We start from the raw sequence: 21,585 nt of genomic DNA, 5'->3' as shown, positions 1-21,585 counted from the left end.
CTTTTTGGTCTGAACAAAATAAGGGAAGTACAGCTAAAAATGAAAGTATTCAAAACCTTGGCATGTCCAGTAAAAGCCTCCCCTGCCCCTTTTTTAAACTCAGGTTATTTATTTTACTTTATAACATGAGTATAAATGGAATCTTATATTGGATAACTACTTTAAGAAAAGCTGGCTTTAAAAGGCCAAGGAAAACTCATCTGTTTTCAGAGAGAAATCAAACATGCTCTGCTTTTTTGTTTTGCCAGCATTTCTGATGAATAAACAGTTCTATGGATTAAAATTACACAGAAATTTTAAAAAATGTTCGGGTCAAGTGAATTATCTTAGAAGACTGGTTATGTCATTAGCTTGCTTTTGTCATCATGTAATATTGTTTTACCTTTAAAAGCTAGACAGGAAGAAAAAACATGAGAAGACAAATAAATGTACACACTTTTCAGCCACAACGTTTTAAAAATGTTCAAGTTATCAGAGGAGAAGGGAGGAGAGGGGCACCTACCTGAACATGGGTTAGCCAGTTTTACAAACACAAGCCCACTTTTCATCTTCTTTGAATCATCCTTCAAATATTCTGGAAAGAAATACATTGTAGAATTAGAAGACCGCTGCTTTGTTGCTCACTTTGCTCTTTTTCCTTCTTCTCTTTAAATGATTTTTCTTTCTAAAAATCTTAGCTCTGTTCTATTGCTTACAAACTGTGTGATCTTGTACAAATTACCAATTTCTCTGCGAAGTGCAGTGGAATCTAAGGTAGTTTTAATTTACTTCTTGGAGAAGTGACGAGGAGCAGGACTCAGATGGCCGGCGTAAAGCTTGGCTCAACCACCTGACTGCTCTGTCATCTCAGGCAAGATTTCTCATGTCCTGTCTCAGGTGTCACATTCATAAAATGATGATGATGGATGGATACCTGCCTTTCAAAGGATTAAATGAGCTAATCTGTTGACAGTTCTTAACAAATTCAGACAAACAGAAACCCATAATAAATGATAGCTTTTGTTACTTTAATTATTTTATTGTTACTATTATTATGAAATAGAACATTTAAAAGATAAATATTTCCCAGAAACTTATGTTTTTTGTCCCTAATTATGATTACCTAACTCACGTTCTCTGCCCATTTTTTTAGTAAGACATTTATATTTACTACCTTATTAGGAGTCTTTATACAGTAAGGATATAAACTCAGTTTTTAGTGATTTTTTTAAGGGGCAGGGGAAGGGGCTGCGTGGTGTGGCTTGCAGGATCTGTTCCCTGACCAGGGATTTGACCTGGGCCAGAGCAGCAAAAGTCTCCAATCCTAACCAGTAGGCCATCAGGGAGCTCCCTGTTTTTAATGATTATTTTGCCACTTAGGAGATAAAAAAATCTTTGTGTAATCTCATCAATATTTTCCTTCATGGTCATACCTTTTGTGTCATACTTAGAAAGTCCTTCTCTTCCTCAAGACTATCTGAATTGCCTTATTTTCTTCTAATGCTTTTAAATTATATTTAACCTATTTGGAATACATCCCCTATAAAATAAGAGGAGGAGATTTCCAATTTTCACTTTTGCAGTGAGTTGTCCGCTTGTCTCCACATCATCTACTGAGTGCACACGTGCTAAGTCGCTTCAGTCGTGTCCGACTCTTTGGGACCCTCATGGACTGCAGCCCACCAGGGCACCTCTTCCATGGGGTTTTCCAGGCGAGAATACCATAGTAGGTGGCCATGCCCTCCTCCACATCCACTGAATAACCTAAGCTAAATGTTTAAGACACATTTATAAGTCTGTTTGCAGAATGGCAACCCACTCCAGTGTTCTTGCCTGGAGAATCCCAGGGACAGGGGAGCCTGGTGGGCTGCCATCTATGGGGTCGCACAGAGTCGGACACGACTGAAGCGACTTAGCAGCAGCAGCAGCAACAGACACTATACTTTGACCCACGAGTCTGTGGCTGTATTAGCATTAGTATTTCAATATCTTAATTACTGTAGCTTTAAAAGACATTTTAACATCTGCTGAGCTAAATCCTCTCAGTGCTTTCTCTACAATATTTTAATGTTAAAGTTTAAATCACTTAGATTAAAACATAAAAACCATGACAATTTTATTTATAGCATTCTCACATATTTTCAGTGGTGTATTTAAACCCATTGAAAGAATCTCTCTCCAGAAGGAACCAAGGGACCCTGATTAACAAGGGAGCAATAACCTGCCAAAGAGTAAATCAGAGAACTGTGGGGAAGGAGAGGGACTCACAGTCACGTTTACTCTCTACAGCCCCCTCTTTATTCCACTTCAGATCTTCATGAACTTAAGCACAGCAAACATGTTTAGAAACTAGCTTAGGTAATAAATGGTTTTAATACAACATTTTTCTCAATAGTGACAAATATACAAACAACAACAACAACAAAAAACTCCTAATTTTGAGACTTTTACTTGCAACCAAATGGAATAAAAGAAACCCAATTTAACAACCAAAAACAAAAGCGAAAAGGACAAAAATAGGCAAAACAACTATTTTCAATACACTGAGGATGAGGCGATGCAGGAGAGTGGTCTCTGAGAGATGAGAAACAAACGAGGGGAGCCCTGTCGCCCCAGCTTACTGCCATGAGAGGGCTTCCAGGCCACGGTGCAGAATGGGAGATCCCGGCTGGAGCCCAGAGGACTCCCTGAGCTGGAGAGGAGTGGAGAGTTCTCAGGACGCCACGGCTAGAGTTCCCAAGTCAGGAAAGGAGCGAGCTACAAGCAGAGAAAACCCCGGAGACCTGCAAAGGGTACACAGCTTGAACATTCAACAGAGTACTGCTCAGTGCGTGCATGGATCTGCCAAAGGGTAGGAGAAAAACCGGCCGAACAGATTAGAGGGAACAGTGCCCCAGATTCACATGGGGTCCCGCCCTGGGCCTATTCCCAGGCAGACTGGAGAACCTTACGATTCAGAAGACACTGGGTACAGCACTCCAAAGGGTCTTGCCTCGGTGGTAAGGGGTCAACAGCCCTTGACGGAATGCTGCCAGTCCCACCGAACGAATTCTAAAAGCAGGACCTAAGAGAATCAACTTTTCAAGTATCTCGACTATGTCCCAGAATGAAGCTTGAGGTTATTTATAGGAATACAAATACATTCATTTGGCAAAAAGGTAAAAGTCACAAAGTCTGGTGTCTAATGAAATATTATTTGGCATTCAAAGAAGCAAAAAATGTGACCCACAATGAGAAAAAAATAAAGAAATCAGTTACTGAGAGGGGGTACAGATGTTAGATACAGATGTTAGAATGTAGAGATAAAAGAATTAAAAACAGTATTTATTCCTCATGTACTAAAAAAGTAGAGACAGAGAAGATTTTTTTAAGACTCAAGTTGAGATGAAAGATATACCAGATGCAATTAATGGCAGAAGAAAAGGTTAATAAACTTGAAGACACAGCAACAGAAACTATCTAAAATGAAAACATGGGAAAAAAAAGAACTAAAAATAAAATATTAGCAAACTGTGGGACAAGTTCAAGCATCCTAATAATATATGTGCAATTGGAGCTCCTGAAAGAGAAGAGGGGAGAAACAGAAGAAACTTGGAGAAAGTACGGCAGAATATTTTTGAATTTAATGAAAACTATAAACCTAAACATTCAAGAAATTCAACAAACCCAAAGCACAAGAAACAGGAATAAAACTATACATCAGAATCAACAGTTCAAAACCAGTAATAAAGAAAACATCTTAAAAGCAGAGAGAAAACAATGACACTATGTACTGAAGCACAAAGTTTAAAATGAGCAAATTTCTTATTGGAAACAATGTAAGGCAGAAGATAATGGAGAAAAGTCTTTAAAGTATGAAAAGAACACATGATGAAACCACAGAAAATACCCTTGAAAAGTGGAGGTGGTCAATAGATAATTTCAGACATACAAAGGCTGGAAAAAATAATCATCAACGGACCCACACAACAAGGAATGCTAAGGGAAGTTCTGCTAGAAGGAATAGGAAACCCCAGGAAAATACGAATCTAAACAAAGGAATGAGGAACACTGGTAATGGTGACTGCAGGGGTAAATAACTTTTTTTATTATTTAAATCTCTTTAAAGATCACTGGCTAAACAAAAATAACAATTTAGGGCAGCAGGGTTTATAAGCTATGCATAAATGAAATATACGACAACAATAGGGAGAAATGAAAACACACCATTGTACGTTTCTTGTACTATATGTGGGGTGGTGTTACATCACTTGAAGGTAGATGTAATCATTTAAATATGTGGACAGTAAACCCAAAAGCGCCAGTAAAAACTACAAAACAAAAAAATGCTATCACTAAAAAGACAACAATGGAGATGAAACAGAATCATAAACAGCACTGAATTCAAAAGAAGGCAGAAAGGGAGTTAAAGCAGCACAAAGAACAGACGAAACGAAAACAAATAGCAAAATGACAGACTCAAACCCAAGCACACCGATAATCACGTTCAAGGTAAATGGGGTGAACATTCCATTGAAAGGGCAGAAACTGTCAGACTAGATAAACAAGTAAGATAAAATTATATGCTCCCTATAAGAAACACATTTTATACAGAGAGACACATGTTGATTAACAGGAAGAAGAATGAGTATGGTTATCATGCTAAACTAATTAAAGAAGAGATGCAATGGCTCTGTTAATAACAGACAAAAGATATGGCCAGGGATAAAGGAGTCCGTTTCATAATGATGGAAGAAGGATCAGGAGGATACCCAGATGTTCACAGTTACACACACAGAGAGCTTTAAGATACACAGAGCAAAAACTGATAGAACCGTTTGCCCTACCTCTAATCCTGGGCAACCGCTAATCCGTTCTCCATCTCGAAAATGCTGTCATTTTGAGAATGCTATGTAAACGGAACCATACAGACTCGATTTTAAGAAATCTTTAAGGCTTTCTTTTCTGCAGCTTACAAAAACGTAAAGGATAAGGGTTAGCACTGTTAACGACGTTTCCAGGAGACTACAGCAGGTCGCGGTCTCCTCTCCTTCCCCCTCCTGCCTGCTGTTTCTCACTTCCCCAGCTCACATTTCTTCATTCTGTCTTAAGGCAGAGAAAAGGTGACCTCTCTTTTTCAGCAAGACAAACTTTATTTTATTTTGGTATGACAGTGAATATTTCAACTTTAACTTGGCAGATTATTATTGATTCTTGTTTCTTTCTGTTCTTCAATTGAAAACTTTGCTTCTAGTGATGGCTGCCAGTTCTCCACCTTTCCCTTTCCCTCCCAGAGCTTAAAATAATCAAACTTTATAAATATCCAAAATCTAAAAAAGATATTTTTAATAACCATTCAAGGGAAGCAGTGTTTCTATTTTTCCCAGGAAGAGCAGTAAGTCCAGAGGATTAGCTATAGCCTAACATGTCAGACTATAAGAACTCTGGAATTACTAAGTACAAATAAATACTGACATTAATGTGTTCTGCTGCAAATGCCAGAGTTCTCTGAAATATGCTTTAAGATATATTAATGTAGATAACAGTGAAATGTCTGTGTAATGGGGGAAAAAGTTATCTTTTCTCATCTAGAGCTAACAAAACAACTTACTGGATGTAATCTTTCAACACAGAATTCCAAGTAAGATGCTATACTCTTTAACTAAAATACAGAATGCATTTCAAAATTCATCTCTCTTGTTCAATTTATTCATTTATTTGTTAATTACTGGTTAGTAAAAAGACCCAGGTCCTGCTCATGGGGAGTGTTTGGATGTCCTATGGAAGAGACATATCTTGAATCAAACAATCACACAAATGTAGACTACAAACGTAACGACTGCTGAGAAGAAGAAATACATGGACTATGAGGTCTTATGACAGGATATAACACAGCTAAGGAGGTCTGCGAAGGAAGGCTTCCTGTGTGTAGCACCGGTTGAGTCCTTTGCTTTGATGCCTAAGAGTTCAAAGGAAGTATATCTTCACTTTACCAGTCAGACATTCCGTTGGCTTTGGGGCCAAATCCAGTGTATAGGCAGGTTTTGTTTGATATACACATTAAAAAAAATTGAATTAGGTGCCAATATTTGGAAATCAGTTAATTTTACATCAGATATAATCTCCCTAAATACTTAAAAAAAAATTATTAGGCAAAGATTTTGCCTTGTACTATCAAAACACCTGGCAACACCAAAGATTTTGTTAAAGGGCAGCTCCCACTGTCTAGTTTCCCTTAGTCCTCCAAGGCATCTGTACACTCACCTCATGGCTGGATGCTTATCAAACGCCATGTCTGTGCTCACTAAACTGCACTATTCTCATTTTCTAGATTTTAGGTACCTACAGCAAAGATCAGATGCTGACTAAATAACCATTTAGTAATAAATATTACCCTCTTATTGAAACCATTCTATTACCAATTTGACTATCCAAGGCACTGAGGATAGAGCCGTGAATGAAACAACCCCGCAGAGAAAAACTGCATTTCAGACGCCCCTTCATCTTCCTGTCTGCGGCTTCTTCACCCGAGTCCCTCAAGCCTCTGCCCTGTGTCTCATAATCCTGTCCTACAGGGCAGGGGGTAGGACTCAGATCTGAGAGGCCCCGTGTCCAGAACTGCACGGTCAAACACAAATAAAATGCATCCGTTAAATATGAGCCACAAATGCAATTAAAAATTCTCTAGAAGCCACATTAAAAATACATAAAATAAATTTTCAGCAATATATTTAACCCAATGTATGTAAAATATCTTTACTTCAATACATAAAAAATATGAAATATGTTAGCTGTGGGGATTTTTTATGGATGCCCTTCAACAGACTGAGAAAGTTTCCTATTCCTAATTTTTTGAGTGTTTGTAATCATGAAAAGAGTATTTTCTTGAATATCTTCCCTATGGCTACTGAGATGATTATGTGGTTTGGGGCCTTTTTTTTTTTTTTTTTCCTGAAATAGTATATTACATTAAGTGATTTTGGTATGTTGAACCAACCCTATATTCCTAGGACAAATCCTACTTGGTCATGACGCATAATCCTTTTTACACACTCCTGGATTTCATTTGTTACTTTTTGAGAATTTTTGCATCTATGTTCATAAGGGATAGTCTGTAGTTTTCTTATGACATCTTTGTCAGGTTTTGGTATGAGGGTAATATTGGCCTCACAGAGTAAATTGAGAAGTAGTCTCTCTTTATCCATTTTTGGAGAAAACCTTGTAAAGAGTTGGTATTAATTTGTTCAGTGTTTAGGTTTTACCAGTGAAGCACTCTGGGACTGGGGTTTTTTCTATGGAATGGTTTTAATTTACTAATCTCTTTACCTGCTATGTGTGTATGTGTGTGTGTGTGTGTAATGTCACTTTAGTCATGTCCAACTTTTGGTGACCTTATGGACCATAGCCCACGAGGCTCCTCTGTCCATGGGATTCTCCAGGCAAGAACACAGGAGTGGGTTGCCATGCCCGCCCCCAGCGGATCTTCCTGACCCAGCGATTACATCGTCTCTCTGCCATGTCTGCATTGGCAGGTGGGTTCTCTACCATTAGCGCCACCTGGGAAGCCTCTTTACCTGCTCCGTGTGCTCAGCCGCTCAGTTGTGTCGGACTCTTTGTGACCCCATGGACTGCAGCCCGCCAGGCTCCTCTGTCCATGGGATTCTCCAGGCAAGAACAGTGGAGTGGGTTGCCATTTCTCATTCCAAGGGATCTTCCCGACTCAGGGATGGAACCCACGTCACTTGCATCTTCTGCACCGGCAGGTGATTCTTTACCACAAGTACTAGCTGGGAAGCCCTTTATCGGCTACAGGTTTGTTCAAATTGTCTATTACTTCTTGAGTCCATTTTTGTAGTTTATGCTTTTCTAGGAATTTATCTATTTCATCTAAATTATTTACTTTGTTGGTTGTTCACAGTATTCCCTTATGTTCCTTTTTTTATTTCTATAAGATCAGTAATGGTGCACTGGCTTTCATTCCCGATTTTACTGATACACAGTAATTTAGTTTTCTTTTTCTTGGTCAGTCTAGCTAAAGATTTGCAAAATTTTGCTGGTCTTTTCAAAAGGGCCACTTTTGTTTTCATTGATTTTTTGTGTGTGTGTGTGGTTTTTCTCTAATCTTTATTTCTTCCCCTCTATTACTTTGGCCACCTGATGTGAAGAGCTGACTCATTTGAAAAGACCCTGATGCTGAGAAAGATTGAGGGCAGGAGGAGAAGGGGACGACGGAGGATGGCTGGATGGCATCACCGACTCGATGGACATGAGTCTGAGTGAACTCCGGGAGTTGGTGATGGACAGGGAGGCCTGGCGTGCTGCGATTCATGGGGTCACAAAGAGTCAGACACGACTGAGCGACTGAACTGAACTGATTGCTTGGGTGTCAGTTTATTCTTCTTTTTCTAGTTTCTTGGGATGAAAGATTAGGTTACTGACTTGACATCTTTCTTCTTTTTTAATATAGGCATGTACAGCTAAATATTTTGCTCTGAACACTGCTTTACTTGCATTCCTACGTCACTGCGCTTCATTTTCTTTCATTTCAAAGTACTTTCTAGTTTCCTTTGTAATTTCTCCCTTGATTCACTGATTATTTAGAAGCATGCAAACTTAAAATTTCCACGTATTTGTGAATCCCCCACATTTTCTTCTATTAATTGCCTATGTTACATCACTATCTTTAGAGAGCACACGTTGTACAATTTCAGTCCTTTGAAATTTATTGAGGTTTGTTTTATGGTCTCGAATAGGGTCTGTTCTGGAGAATGTTGTTGAATGAGCATTCTATAGATGTCTCTTAGGTCTTACTGGTTTATAGAGCTGGCCAAGTCTTCTACTTCCTCAATGATCTTCCGCTTAGTTGTTTTGTCCATATTGAAATGGGTGATTGAAATCTCCCACTATTACTGTTCAAATTTCCATATCACCCTTCAATTCTGCCAGTTTTTGGTTCGTGCATTTTGGGGCTTTGTCACTAGGTCATACGTTTATAACTGTTATAGCTTCCTAATTATCATTATAATGCATCCCTCTTTCTGTCCAATAAAAACACTTTAAAGTCTGTATCATCTGATATTAGTACAGCCGCTTCAGTTCTCTGTTGATTACCATTTACATGGTATATCTTTTTTGTCCATTTACTTTCAACCTGTTTGTGTCTTTGACTCTCAAGTGTGTGACCTGTAGAGAGCACACAGTTGGATCACGTTCCTCCCTCTCCACCTTTTTAATAGGAATGTTTAATACATTTACCGCCTGCAAGAGTCTCTGCTGATGGGCAAGGACAGCTGAAGTGGCTATACTAACAGCTTTTCAAAGTCTTTTATGGAGATTTTATTCTCATATCTTCCTTTTAAGTTTTGGGTCAGGTTCTTATTTCCACAACTGCTACTGACCCCTCAGCAGCTGAGTATCAGTTGCCACTGATTGTTTTTGACAAAGGCCCTGAGGACAGGGTTTTCCTGCAGATCAAGTTCTGAGCTCCAGTCAGGTCAACTGACAACAATGAAACAGGGCTTTTCCAGGGAGCTGGACAACAGGTCAAATAGGGACAGTGCTTCGGAATGGCCTTTTTTTTTTTTTTTTTTTTTTTTTGAGGCGCTCCAGCAAGCCCTGCCCATCCAGTGGCTGCAAGCCTGCTGGTTTTCAAGGTTACTGCAGACCTGAGCAAAGAGAGATGGGAGCAGTTCAAGTTGCAACGCCACAAACCCTGCTCAATGAGATTCAGCAGTTTTTCTTGAATAAATACTCCTCAGATTGTTGGAAGCCTTTGGCAAATTTCAAGAGTTCTGAAATAGCTGATTTTGGCCATCTCTGCCAATGTTTTCACTGCTTTTAAGGAGGGATGGATCTACCACCATCAGATTGTGAAGGCTTGGTATGAAAAAACAACTCATATTGCTTCAATGCTTAGTTGATAATTTTGTGTGTGCCTGAAGCACACAAAGTTACTTGTGACTCTAAACTAAAGGTTCTGTCAAAGATACAGAGTTTAAAATTTTTCATTTAAATTAGGAAAATCCTGGGTCATCCCATGGGCTAGTCCCTCACCTATCAAGCTTGAAATCTCCGTTTTTTCCTTTAACTTTTGTGTGTACCTTCAGCACAGCTGAAAGACAGCTAAATTAATTAAGGAAGAAAAAAAATCTGCTTTTAGAATAGTCGGAAAGAATCAGAAAAGTAGAAGGAGTGTAAAGAAGGGTTTTCCTCTATAAACTATTTTTAATTGATATCTATTTCTTTAATCATGTCTTAAGTCAGACAGATCCATAATCTATTCCCAGCTCCTCTTCTTACTCAGCAGTGCAGCCTTGGGCAAGATATTCAATCTCTTGTACCTCACTTATTTCATTTACAAAATGGGCACAATAATTATTTTATAGGTTTTTGTTAGGCTTAACTAAATGTGAAAGTGCCTAGAACATGCAATAAGCACTCAACTAAGAACCGGTTTCCTTGCTCTTAACTCTGTGGAAACATTAAGAGTGTGCTAGAAATATTCAGGTCAAAATATAAAAGTCAAAAATCCAAGCACAGAACTGACCAAAGGGCCTAACAATTAGCTTTCTAAGAGGAGGCTAAATTAGTACCAGTAGAGGAATATCTTAGAGATATTGTGGCTTCAGTTCTAGACCACTGTAATAAAGTGAATATTGCAATTAAGTGAGTCACACAAATTTTTTGGTTTCCCAGTGCACATTAAAGTTATGTCTATTAAGTGTATAATAGCATTATGCCTAAAAAAGTATAATTTAAAAATATTTTATTGCTAAAAAGCTATCATTTGCTCTTTCAGTCATAATCTTTTTGCAATAGTAATATCAAAGATCACTGATCAACATTAACAAATACAACAATAATGAAAAAGTTTGAAATACTCTGCTGCTGCTGCTGCTGCTAAGTCGCTTCAGTCGTGTCCCACTCTGTGCGACCCCATAGACGGCAGCCCACCGGGCTCCCCCATCCCTGGGATTCTCCAGGCAAGAACACTGGAGTGGGTTGCCATTTCCTTCTCCAATGCATGAAAGTGAAAGTGAAAGTGAAGTAGCTCAGTCGTGTCCGACTCCCAGCGACCCCATGGACTGCAGCCCACCAGGCTCCCCCATCCATGGGATTTTCCAGACGAGAGCACTGGAGTGGGGCGCCATCGCCTTCTCCTTGAAACACTCTAAGAATTACAAATGTGACATAGAGGCATGAACTGAACAAATGTTGTTGGAAAAATGGTGCTAATAGACTTACCCAAAGCAGAGTTGCCACAAACTGTTAATTAAAAAAGAAAAGAAAAGAAATGCAGTAACTGCAAAGCACAGAAAGCAAAACACAATAAAATTATGCCTGTATAGTCTTCGCCGCTGGTTCAGTGGTAAAGAATCTGTCTGCAAATGCAGGAGACACAGGAGATGCGGGTTCAGTCCCTGGGTGGGGATGATCCCCTGGAGAAGGAAATGGCAATCCACTCCAGTATTTTTGCCTGGAGAACTCCACGGACAGAGGACTACAGTACGTGGGGTCGCAAAAGAGTTGGACACAACTTAGCAACTAAACAACAAAAACATATTCAAGAAACCAGAACGCAAAGAATTTTATGTGCAAAAAATAGGATAACATATATTAAACACTCAGCAGTTTCTGGCACATGCAATGTGCTTGATAAATGTTACATGAATGTGTTGTTTGATTTTTAGAAAATTTATCAGTAAGAAATGATAAAAGAAACTTTTTAAATTTAATGAGCCAAACTTCATTTATATGGAATATTTACTCATGTGAAACACCTTCTAAAACTATGCTGAGTAAAATAAGACTTCACATTATATTTTTTAAAAAGCAAGCTTTACTCTTTCTTTTTTTGACTGTTTTCTCTTACATAAGAGGTGACATCATAAGCCATGCTGGCTAAAACAGTTTTCACAAAAACAAAAAATTCAGACAAATCAGAAGCAGGTACTGAGTCTTTTGTGCCACTTCAGGTTCAATAATATCTTAAACTTCCCCATTATCTCAAGCCCTGCCACTTAAGTTTCTTATGTCTAACCAATTCCACATAGTTTCCTTATGGTCTCTGTCTTCTCTGTAAAGATCCAATTTTATGTCTCACTGCTGCTGCTAAGTCGCTTCAGTCGTGTCCAACTCTGTGCAACCCCATAGATGGCAGCCCACCAGGCTCCCCCATCCTTGGGATTCTCCAGGCGAGAATACTGGAGTGGGTTGCCATTTCCTTCTCCAATGCATGAAGATGAAAAGTGAAAGTGAAGTCGCTCAGTCGTGTCCGACTCTTAGCGACCCCATGGACTGCGGCCCACCAGGGTCCTCCATCCATGGGATTTTCCAGGCAAGAGTACTGGAGTGGGGTGCCATTGCCTTCTCCGTTATGTCTCACTGGTCACCATCCACTCTACCAGCAAACCTTCCATCTGTTTACCATCCCGATCTAAAACCCTCAACAAAAAGGGAACTCTGATTACTACTTTCCTGACATGTGAACTTTAAAGAAAACATACAATGACACAGAGACAACTGTGTACAGTAAATGTAAAATAATAGCTCATTTGTATGCAGCATTTATACCAAACAACATCCTTAATAACATGGGCTTCCCTGGTGGCTCAGCAGTAAAGAATCTGCCTGCAATGCAGGAGCTGTAGGAGATGCAATTTCAATCCCTGGGTCAGGAAGATCCCCTGGAGGAGGGCATGGCAACCCACTCCAGTATTCTTGCCTGGAGAATTTCATGGACAGAGGAGCCTGGCGGGCTACAGTCCACAGGGTCACAAAGAATCAGACACGACTGAAGCGACTGAGCACGCAGATGTGCATACGCACATATACATATACATAATATACTTCCATGCTGCTGCTGCTAAGTCGCTTCAGTCGTGTCCAACTCTGTTCGACCCCATAGACGGCAGCCCACCAGGCTCCACCGTCCCTGGGATTCTCCAGGCAAGAACACCGGAGTGGGTTGCCATTTCCTTCTCCAATGCATGAAAGTGAAAAGTGAAAGTGAAGTCGCTCAGTCGAGTCTGACTCTTAGCAACCCCATGGACTGCAGCCTACCAGGCTCCTCCATCCATGGGATTTTCCAGGCAAGGTACTGAAGTGGGGTGCCATTGCCTTTTACAATACCTCCATGAGGTAGGTACAATTTTAACTTCCAATTTTTTAATAAAAATTTGACAGAAGTTAAGAGACCTGTACAAAGTCATAGAGCTATTCAGCTATACAGAGAGCCAATATTTAAATCAGGCAACAAAATTTTTAAACTATGATGCTTTAGAGAAACTCTTAATCTGAAGATTCATCCTTCTTAACTCAGGAAATGAGACGGAAGCTCTGAAGCACAATAATTATCTTATTGTGATAATTGGTATAACTGCTCTCCTGTGACACTAACACCTCAAATCCCTATCCTGTCCTTCTTAGAGTCTTCTTGCTGAATCAGCTGCCCTCACTCCAAGCCAGCATGTACGTCACAATGCCAGGGGTGAAGCAAAAGGAAGAGGAAGGAGGGGGAGCTAAGGAAAAGGAGAAAGAGAAAAAGACAGGATCAAAAAACATATAAAAGAAGGATGAGAGAAATCTATCGTGAGATACAAGAAACATCTGGTGATAAAAACAGTTAAGTGTAGTTTGGTAAAAAAAAAAAAAGAAACTGATCTTCCTATTATAATATCCTATGCACAGCTGTATACAGCCCTGCCCCCAATTATCTATGATATTTTAATGCTTAAAAATTAGTGTACAGCACATAATCAAAAGCACAGACTTAACCATTCAGTAATTTTTAATGAATATGTGTAGATGGTGATTTTAGAGGGTAAGAAAAGAACAGTACATGATAAAACATGTTCATTAGGAAGAAAACAAAAGTTCAATATTTACAAGAGGTAACTGACATTGCTTTAAATAAGTGAAAGCAAATTCAGTAGATAACAGTAAATACAAAATATAAAATAATTCAATGTATCAAATCAAGGTATTTTTCAGTTACATGGTTATGTTCCTCTCTAAATATTTAATCTGTAAATAAAACCATTCAGTAATTTTGAAAGGTTACTTGTAAAGTATTACACAAGCCAAAATGGAACATTATTTTTCATCTGCAGATATTTATCAACTAGTTTTTAAACCTGGCAGCTCTTTCTTATCCCTCTCTTGGTTAAGACAAGCTTCTTCATATCGTTCAAAGACACGAAACAGGGGAAAAGAGAAGAACCACCTTTTTGCCAAGTGTCCTCATGACTTGGAACCCATGGGCATTTGTTCCTGACCCTGTCTGATTTTTGGCACATAGCAGATAAGCACTGAGCAACACACACCCACTGTTACACGGAGAAGAGGGAACAGACATCAAAGCGCCACTCATTTTGTTTTTAGATACCATATCAAGGCTATTCAGGTTTCTTAAGAAGATCCAACAGGGGAAAAAAAAAAAAAAAGATTATCACTCTCATGCTCATGTAATGCTGTGCTCTAAAATAGGTCTCAGTTCGTTTTCTTTAGACTCCAGCCATCAGAATATACTCAGATCCGCTGGTTCCTTCTGCCTGATAGCCAGAGATATCTCCATGGGAAGGCTTTGCTAGGACACAAGAATAAGGCATGCAAGACAAATCAGCACAGTTTTCAAGCTACTTGCCTGCTTCCAGGAATGCTAATTTCAGTAATCCTTCCCAAGATGTCAGCACTATTATCAAAGAGATCTGGGTCATTTTCCCTGCTTTGAAGCTCTCTGCTTGCTCAAACACTACAGGAGGCAAACCAGGAAAAGCTGGAGTGGCATGGACTAGGGAAACAATTTCTTAGTAATGGGTTCCTCTAAGAATATCTTTTCATTTTGAAGTTTTGAAAAAAAAAATAAAAGTGCCAAAACCTCCTGAGCCAAGACCATAGGAGATACAATCTCTTTTCTTTTAAGGCTGATCTATCAGTGGCCATGTTTCTAGGAATGGCTTGTGCATTAGAGAAACCAATGCAAAACTCCAGGTTTAGAGCCATTCAAAGCCACAAAGGTCAGCAACGTAAGGAGATGGAGCCGAGGCCTTGAAATACGTGGGACGCAGAGAATCCTGGAGAGGTAGAAAGGAGAGACTTGGCTGGGATGTCCAATAACAGCACTGGTTCATGGAAAGGAGGTGAGTCTGGCTCCTGGTCACCACACTGACAACAGAGGGCACTCAGCCTGGCCCTCCCACCGCCCCCATCGGGGAGAGGACCATCAGCTGCAGGCAGAGTGGCCTTGCACAGAGCAGGGGGCCTGGAGGACTTGGGAGAGCTGGCGGTCTCTGCCCCTTAACTCCTACTGAGTGTTGGGCAGATTACTTGACTTTTTGAAGTCTTTAAAATGGGGAAAGCCTCTGTGGACTACTTCCCATGGTTGCTGTGAGGGTCAAATACAATAACATATACCAGTGTGTATTACATCAGTGTAAGAGACGGAAGATAGGGGCCTAGCAGATGAGTTTCCTAAAAATGATATAAACCTTGGCAAAGCAAGGAGAGTTGGATACAACTAAAGTGACTGAGCACGCAGGCACTGCCGTATCTCTATGCCATTCAAAGACCACCAATTACCAGGACAGGCCAGGTCACGTGTGCTGAGGCTCCTGGCTGGAGCTGGGTCTCACTGCTGAGTGAAGGCAGGGGCTGGCTCTTGGGCCATCCGCCCTGCACTTTTTCCTTCTTCCAGACAAAGGGGACACCCTCAGCACCCTCTGTGGTCCTCCTCTCCCACCTGCGCTGCTCGGGGAGCTCACAGCTCCTCAGGTACAACTCACAGCGGGTGGAGGCTGGGTTACAAGCAGTCACAGGGAACCGGTCACAAGGCTGTCTTGAAGACAGACAGCTAAGAGAAGGGGGCAGCTTCTGCCAGCCGACACCAGGAGGTTTGAGGCCTGGGTGCAGGGTGCGTGCAGCCTGTTTCATACAGACTGGAGGAAGTTGGTTTAAGAAGACGAAGTGAACGCTGAGAGAGGCAGACAGCCTGGACCTCCGGGTGCTGGGACGCCCTACTCCCGAGGTCTCAGAGCTCTCCACCACCCCGCCCCACACAGCCGGCCCTTGCCAAGCACACGTGGCCCTGCTAAGGAAGTCCTGAAGAAGCGTAAGTCAGGTTTTCTAACACACCATCAGGATGCGTTGGTCCCACAATAAAGAAAGAGTAATTTCCAGACTAAGGTAGACCCACGGTCCGTTCAAACAAGCATCCTACTTATGGCAAACACACCAGGGTCGTTTGCAGGAAACCACACTTGTCTTCAAAAATTCAAGCTCAAATGAGTCTTTAAAATGGAAGTCTTTGAAGTCTTGCAAAACATCCTAGCCTGGCCATATGTTCACTACGGGTCTATGAATTTATCTTCACCCTTCTGGCATCTAACTGAATTTTCTGTCTTTGTCCACTTGTAAAGATAATCCATTCCTAATATGTACTGCCTACTCCGCAAAGGGACAATTCTTATTTGGTTGATTTCTTACAGTATAAATAAACTCGTCATAAGCCCCTTCAATGCTCAAAGTATGACCTACAGATTCTCTTCGTCAGCTTATTCATGTCACTGAGTTTCTGTCTTTCTCAAAAAAAAGGAGAAAAAAATTTTGGCCCCCTAGAAGATGCCGTGGAGAAGAGAATGGCAACCCACTTCAGTATTCTTGCCTGGAGAATCCCATGGACAGAGGAGCCTGGCAGGCTACAGTCCATAGAGTCGCAAAGAGTCGGACACGACTGAAGTGACTCAGCACACACACAGCTCTGCGTTAAATCAGTCTAGCCATCTTTCCCTAATGCTATGGAGAAGTATCGTACACAGAGCCACAGAGTACTCTTGTGTAACCTCAATGTCCCTGAGTGTTTTAGTCACTGTTCTAGCAAATAAGAGTAAACAGTGAAAGAAAAGCAGGAATAGAAAAATGAGGGGAAAAAAATACTACTGGGATTTATTCTGACACCAACAACACAAAAAGGTTAGAAAAAATATTCCTAAAATTGTTATTTTTGAGTGGCTGGATGATGGACAAATCCCCTTTTACTGTATATTTTTCTGCATTAGTAAAATTTCTACACTGGCTATGTACCGTCCTAACTTAAAAAATGTTATTGGAAAAAAAACCACTGGAGAACAATGTGGTTAAATAAAGAGTTAAATGGTCAAAACCGAGGTTAAATGAGCAGCTGGAGACGGCAGACAGCCCTGTCAAAAGCTGCGGGGACATCAGGCCTTCACAGGGGGATCGACTCTGGCTTGAGAGCCTTCAGTGGCCCGGATCCCTGCAGGCTCAGGAGGCAGAAAACGGGCTCAGAGCGGGTCAGAGCCTTTCACCAGAGGGCTCATTCCACTTCAGCAAACAGTCACACCTAGAACAGAAAGGTCCTTCCTTTTAAAGGTATTTTAAAGGTTCATATAAAGGACCTCAGAACAAAAAAGGCTGGAAGGGTGTGGTGGCATATGTGCTTTCAGAGGCGAGCCTACCACTGAGGAACTAATGGGGCCACCGGGGAGAAAGTGCCTGGATCCTCCCCAGCTACAGGCACACACTGGGCACCCAACACATACTCATATATAAATGACAACAAACTGAGCAACCACGATGAAAACGTGCAGGTGGTGGGAGAGGCCCAGAAGGCAGGCTTCCTGCAGGAGGTGACACCTGCGCTGGGTTAAAGAGAGAAGATTTCTTCAACGTTTCTTTGCTAAGCAAAGCATGTGAAAAAGAGTGTGTAGGGGTCCAGGCAGGCACAAATCATGGGCACTCAAAGAAAGAGAAGCTGTGTAACCCCAAAAGAGTGTTAAGTATTTCACTGAGGAATCCAATAAACACATAGTAAGAGTAAATAGGGAAATCAAGGCAGAGATAGAAAAAAGAACACTGGAATTCATTTTGTGATACATACAAATGGCTTAGCTTCAGGGAAGACAAAGGTGAACCAAGCCTTGAATAAAGGGTAGAATTTGGATGGAAGTAGAAAGGGAAGAAAAAGGACAGTATGAGCAAAGACAAAAGCTGTGGGGAGAAATAGAATGAAAGACCTTTGTTCTTTCAGCAAATGTTCATTGCATGCCTCCTCTGTCCCAGGTCTGCATCCCAGCTTGGGGTGCAAGAGGGAACTGACATTTAATTCAAGTCAACAGACAACAACCCCGTGAGACCAGTACTATTCTCCCCACTGCAGAGATGAGGAAATGGAGGCTTTACAACGAGCAGTTTTTCCAAGGACACAGAGCTCATAAATAGTGTACATCTACTTTTAGCTGTGTTTTTATTATAGCCAGGCTTTTGAGAACGTTGATGAGCTGTTTGTTTCTGAAAACATCATGGTTAATGCTCAGAGCATAGGGGGGAACCAAGCAGTCCCTATTCTGCTATTCAAGTGAAAAAAAAAATCATGAGCATGTCTTACTTTCCTTTTATGAATTCTTTTCTGCCCTGGAGGATAAATATGTGGGAGTCTTGAGTCCTGACTTACAAACATCCAAGGCCTTTTGGAACAATTGTTGCAGGACCGGACCAAGCTCTGGAAACTGCCGGATTATACTGACTGGCAACTGATTGAGTCCATTCACTCCAGAACGTGCTCAGAGAGCAAGGGGAGCATGTTCAGTGAGCGGTCATCTGAGAAAGGTCAGCCGGGTTAACTCCAAAAACGTTTCATAAAGTCAAAACCAGATTGAGGATTTGTGTGGAAAATGTTAAACACACCCTGCTGGAAAACTCAGAGACTCCCTCACGGCCATCGGCCTTACTAGTCAGTAAATGACACATCTTCCAGGAACCTGAGCTGAATGATTCGAAGTTGTCGAAAGTCAGCACGTGAACCCGCCAGGTTCCCTGTCTCTGGCCAACTTAACACAGGTTACCCCCAGGTGATCAAGCTCTTCTGGAAGTAGAGAAGCTTTCAGCCCACAAGGTGCAATTCTAAGCACAGACATACATACATGCAAATGGTGTTGACAAAGAACAAAATAAACTGCTTACATTCTTCCGAGGCTAACCATATGCCTTTAGGTAAAAAGAGGAAAAAACTTTTTATTTTTTTTAGGGTCATTGAAAAGTCATTTGGGTCCACAGTAATTCTTTCTTTGCCACATTAAACTTCTACTTTTCAAACAAGAGGTGTTTCTTGTGGGCCTATTAAAAAAAAGCTATGAGTCTCTAATCAAACGTAAGATTAATATAAATTTTCTTCATTATTATTATAGGAAATTCGTTTTTCCTTTTTAATTTCTTTTTTAATCCATTAATTAGAATATAGCTCTAAAGCTTGCAGTCATACAAATCTATTTTTGTGTTTCTTCTGGAGAGATGAATCTGATATTACTATGTGTGATTAACATGGCGCCTCACAAGCAAGGGTCGTTTCTGTACTTGGAATGTCTAAGGCAGGCAGGCCTGGAATAATCTCCCAGACAGCACTCCATCATCTACCCTCCAAAAGCTGGCATTGCTAATGCGATCTGTGGGGGAAAAATACCAAATACCTAAAATACTTTAAAACGTGTATTTCCATAAAGTAAAGGGAAATAACTTTATTGCAAAATTTGTCTACAGCTGAAGATGTTATCTAAGGTCCAGTCTGACCTGAAAGTGAAAGTGTTAGTCGCTCAGTCATGTCTGACTCTTTATAACCCCATGGACTGTAGCCTGCCAGGCTCCTCTGTCCATAGGATTTTCCAGGGAAGAATACTGGAGTGGGTTGCCATTCCGTTCTCCAGGGGATCTTCCTGGCTCAAAGATCAAACCCAGGTCTCCCACATTATAGGCAGATTCTTCACCATCTGAACTACCAGGGAAGCCCTAGTTTGACCTGGAAACTCTCCAATCAGGCAGCAGCTGACTAAGGCATGATTTCAGCGTAATCTCTGAGATCCCTGAGATCATTTCTGTACTTTCTTTTCCCCTCATGTAACGTTAGGGTTTCCCAACCCTTTCATGTTTCCTTGGGGATGGCTAAGTAACAGAGTTTATCCACAGGAGCAGTCCACCCAGTCCTCTCTCCTGCATTCACTGAATCCATTCCTGCTGGCATCCAATCCAACTTATTAGGACCGACAAGCATACAAAACTTGGACTAGAGAAAAATATTAAAAATATAACTTAAAACATTTACTTTTAGGGCAGCAAAGAGAGATGGAAACTTCTACCTTATTCCAAAAAGTAGAGATGTTCACGGTCTCTTATAGCAACTAAAAGTGGAAACCAGCTAGTGTTCCAGGCCGTGTGGGAGAAATGTTGAAGACCAACCCAAACTGCAAGAAACGCTTACCTTGCTGAAACAGGAGGCCGTTCTGTCACCACTGGCCTATAAGAATCAAGGCCCCACATCTGACTACCTCACAAGTATCCCTTCCAAGTTTCAGCTCTTGTTTTTCTGGGATACTGGACTTCTCAGACAAACTGAAAACTAGCAGCAGAGAGACCTAACTAGTACTTTTTAATATGTCCTTTACTTTATCCTTTCAGATATAAGGATATCTTACAGCCGTATGGCAGGGTATGGGCTTCCCCGCTGACTCAGCGGTAAAGAATCCACCTGCAATGCAGGAGATGCGGTAGGAGCCATGGGTTTGATCCCTGGGTCAGGAAGGTCCCCTGGAGAAGGGAAAGGCAACCCGCTCCAGTATTCTTGCCTGGAAAACCCTATGGACAGAGGAGCCTGGCAGGCTACAGTCCGTGGGGGTCACAGAGTCGAATGTGACTTAGCGACCAACCAACCAACAGTGGTAGGTATGGTTCTCCTCCGCTCAAATGCATAACTTACTGGGGCGGACTTTCCATCTACTGGAGAAAAACAAGAAGTCTGTGAAGACTCATAACCTGTACTTACACGTACTCCCGTGACTGTGGAAATTCTGACTCACCATAAAGATAAAGACAGCTAAACCTGAGGCTGGCTGTGTCTATCTCCCAATCCACTCCCTAGGGCTGGCCTCCTACAGTGGTTCCTAGTGGAACCTCTGACCAGCAGCATTGGCATCACTGGGTAACTTGTTAGAAATGCGCATTCTGCCCCCAGACCTACTGAGTCCGAGACTCTCCAGGGTTCAGTCCCCCAGGTGACTGATGCCCCCAAGTTTGAGAAGCACAGTTGCACAGAGGTAACGATCACACCACCAGCATCTGTAACTCCCAGAGCCTACAGGTGGCAGTAAAGGCCAGTTAGAAGAATTACAGGCACTAGAAGATCAAGTTCTAAGTGTTACAGAGCCAGCCTGCCTGACCACACTGTTCAACAGTTTCTTAACAGCTGGCTCAGCCTCCTCCAATGAGTTTGAAGGTCACAGTAAGTCCCAGCTTTGAACAGGAACTGGACTGAAATTCTTGTGGTCCGAAAGCAGACATATTGAACCTATGAATTTCAGGGATGCAATCAATATTTAATTATCTTAAAGATTTTAATACTATGAGGATACAAACATATTTAAGAATGAAAATTTCAATACTTATTAAATAGAACAAGAAACTCAAATTATTCTCAGCAATTATGTATATCTGAATTATTTTTATGCACTCTGAATGATTAGAGTTCCCACCATTAAAATCTCATTGAGATAACATGTTAACAGTGAGAAGAGAAATTTTCTACTGTAAAGCATGTATCAGGCATCCCTTTACTATTTACTAGAC

The 21,585-nt window shown here is 41.1% G+C and overlaps 1 protein-coding gene across 7 annotated transcripts in view; it reads right to left on the bottom strand.

Annotated features, from left to right (window-relative positions):
- RNASEH2B (ribonuclease H2 subunit B) overlaps positions 1-21,585 on the bottom strand; it is a 62,843-nt gene that overhangs the window by 38,468 nt on the left and 2,790 nt on the right. For 3 of the 7 annotated variants that reach the window (XM_027557302.1, XM_027557303.1, XM_027557309.1), the window contains exon 2: positions 503-574. In XM_027557302.1, the coding sequence (XP_027413103.1) occupies positions 503-574 (72 nt within the window). Of the gene's footprint in view, positions 1-502; positions 575-2,600; positions 2,763-4,805; positions 4,968-21,585 lie in introns of those variants that run through there. The other 4 variants (XM_027557308.1, XM_027557304.1, XM_027557305.1 and 1 more) reach the window with 3 other exon arrangements.

Source organism: Bos indicus x Bos taurus, chromosome 12 (assembly GCF_003369695.1).
Source record: "Bos indicus x Bos taurus breed Angus x Brahman F1 hybrid chromosome 12, Bos_hybrid_MaternalHap_v2.0, whole genome shotgun sequence".
Taxonomy (NCBI): domain Eukaryota; kingdom Metazoa; phylum Chordata; class Mammalia; order Artiodactyla; family Bovidae; genus Bos; species Bos indicus x Bos taurus.
This window is presented reverse-complemented; position numbering and strand designations above follow the sequence as displayed.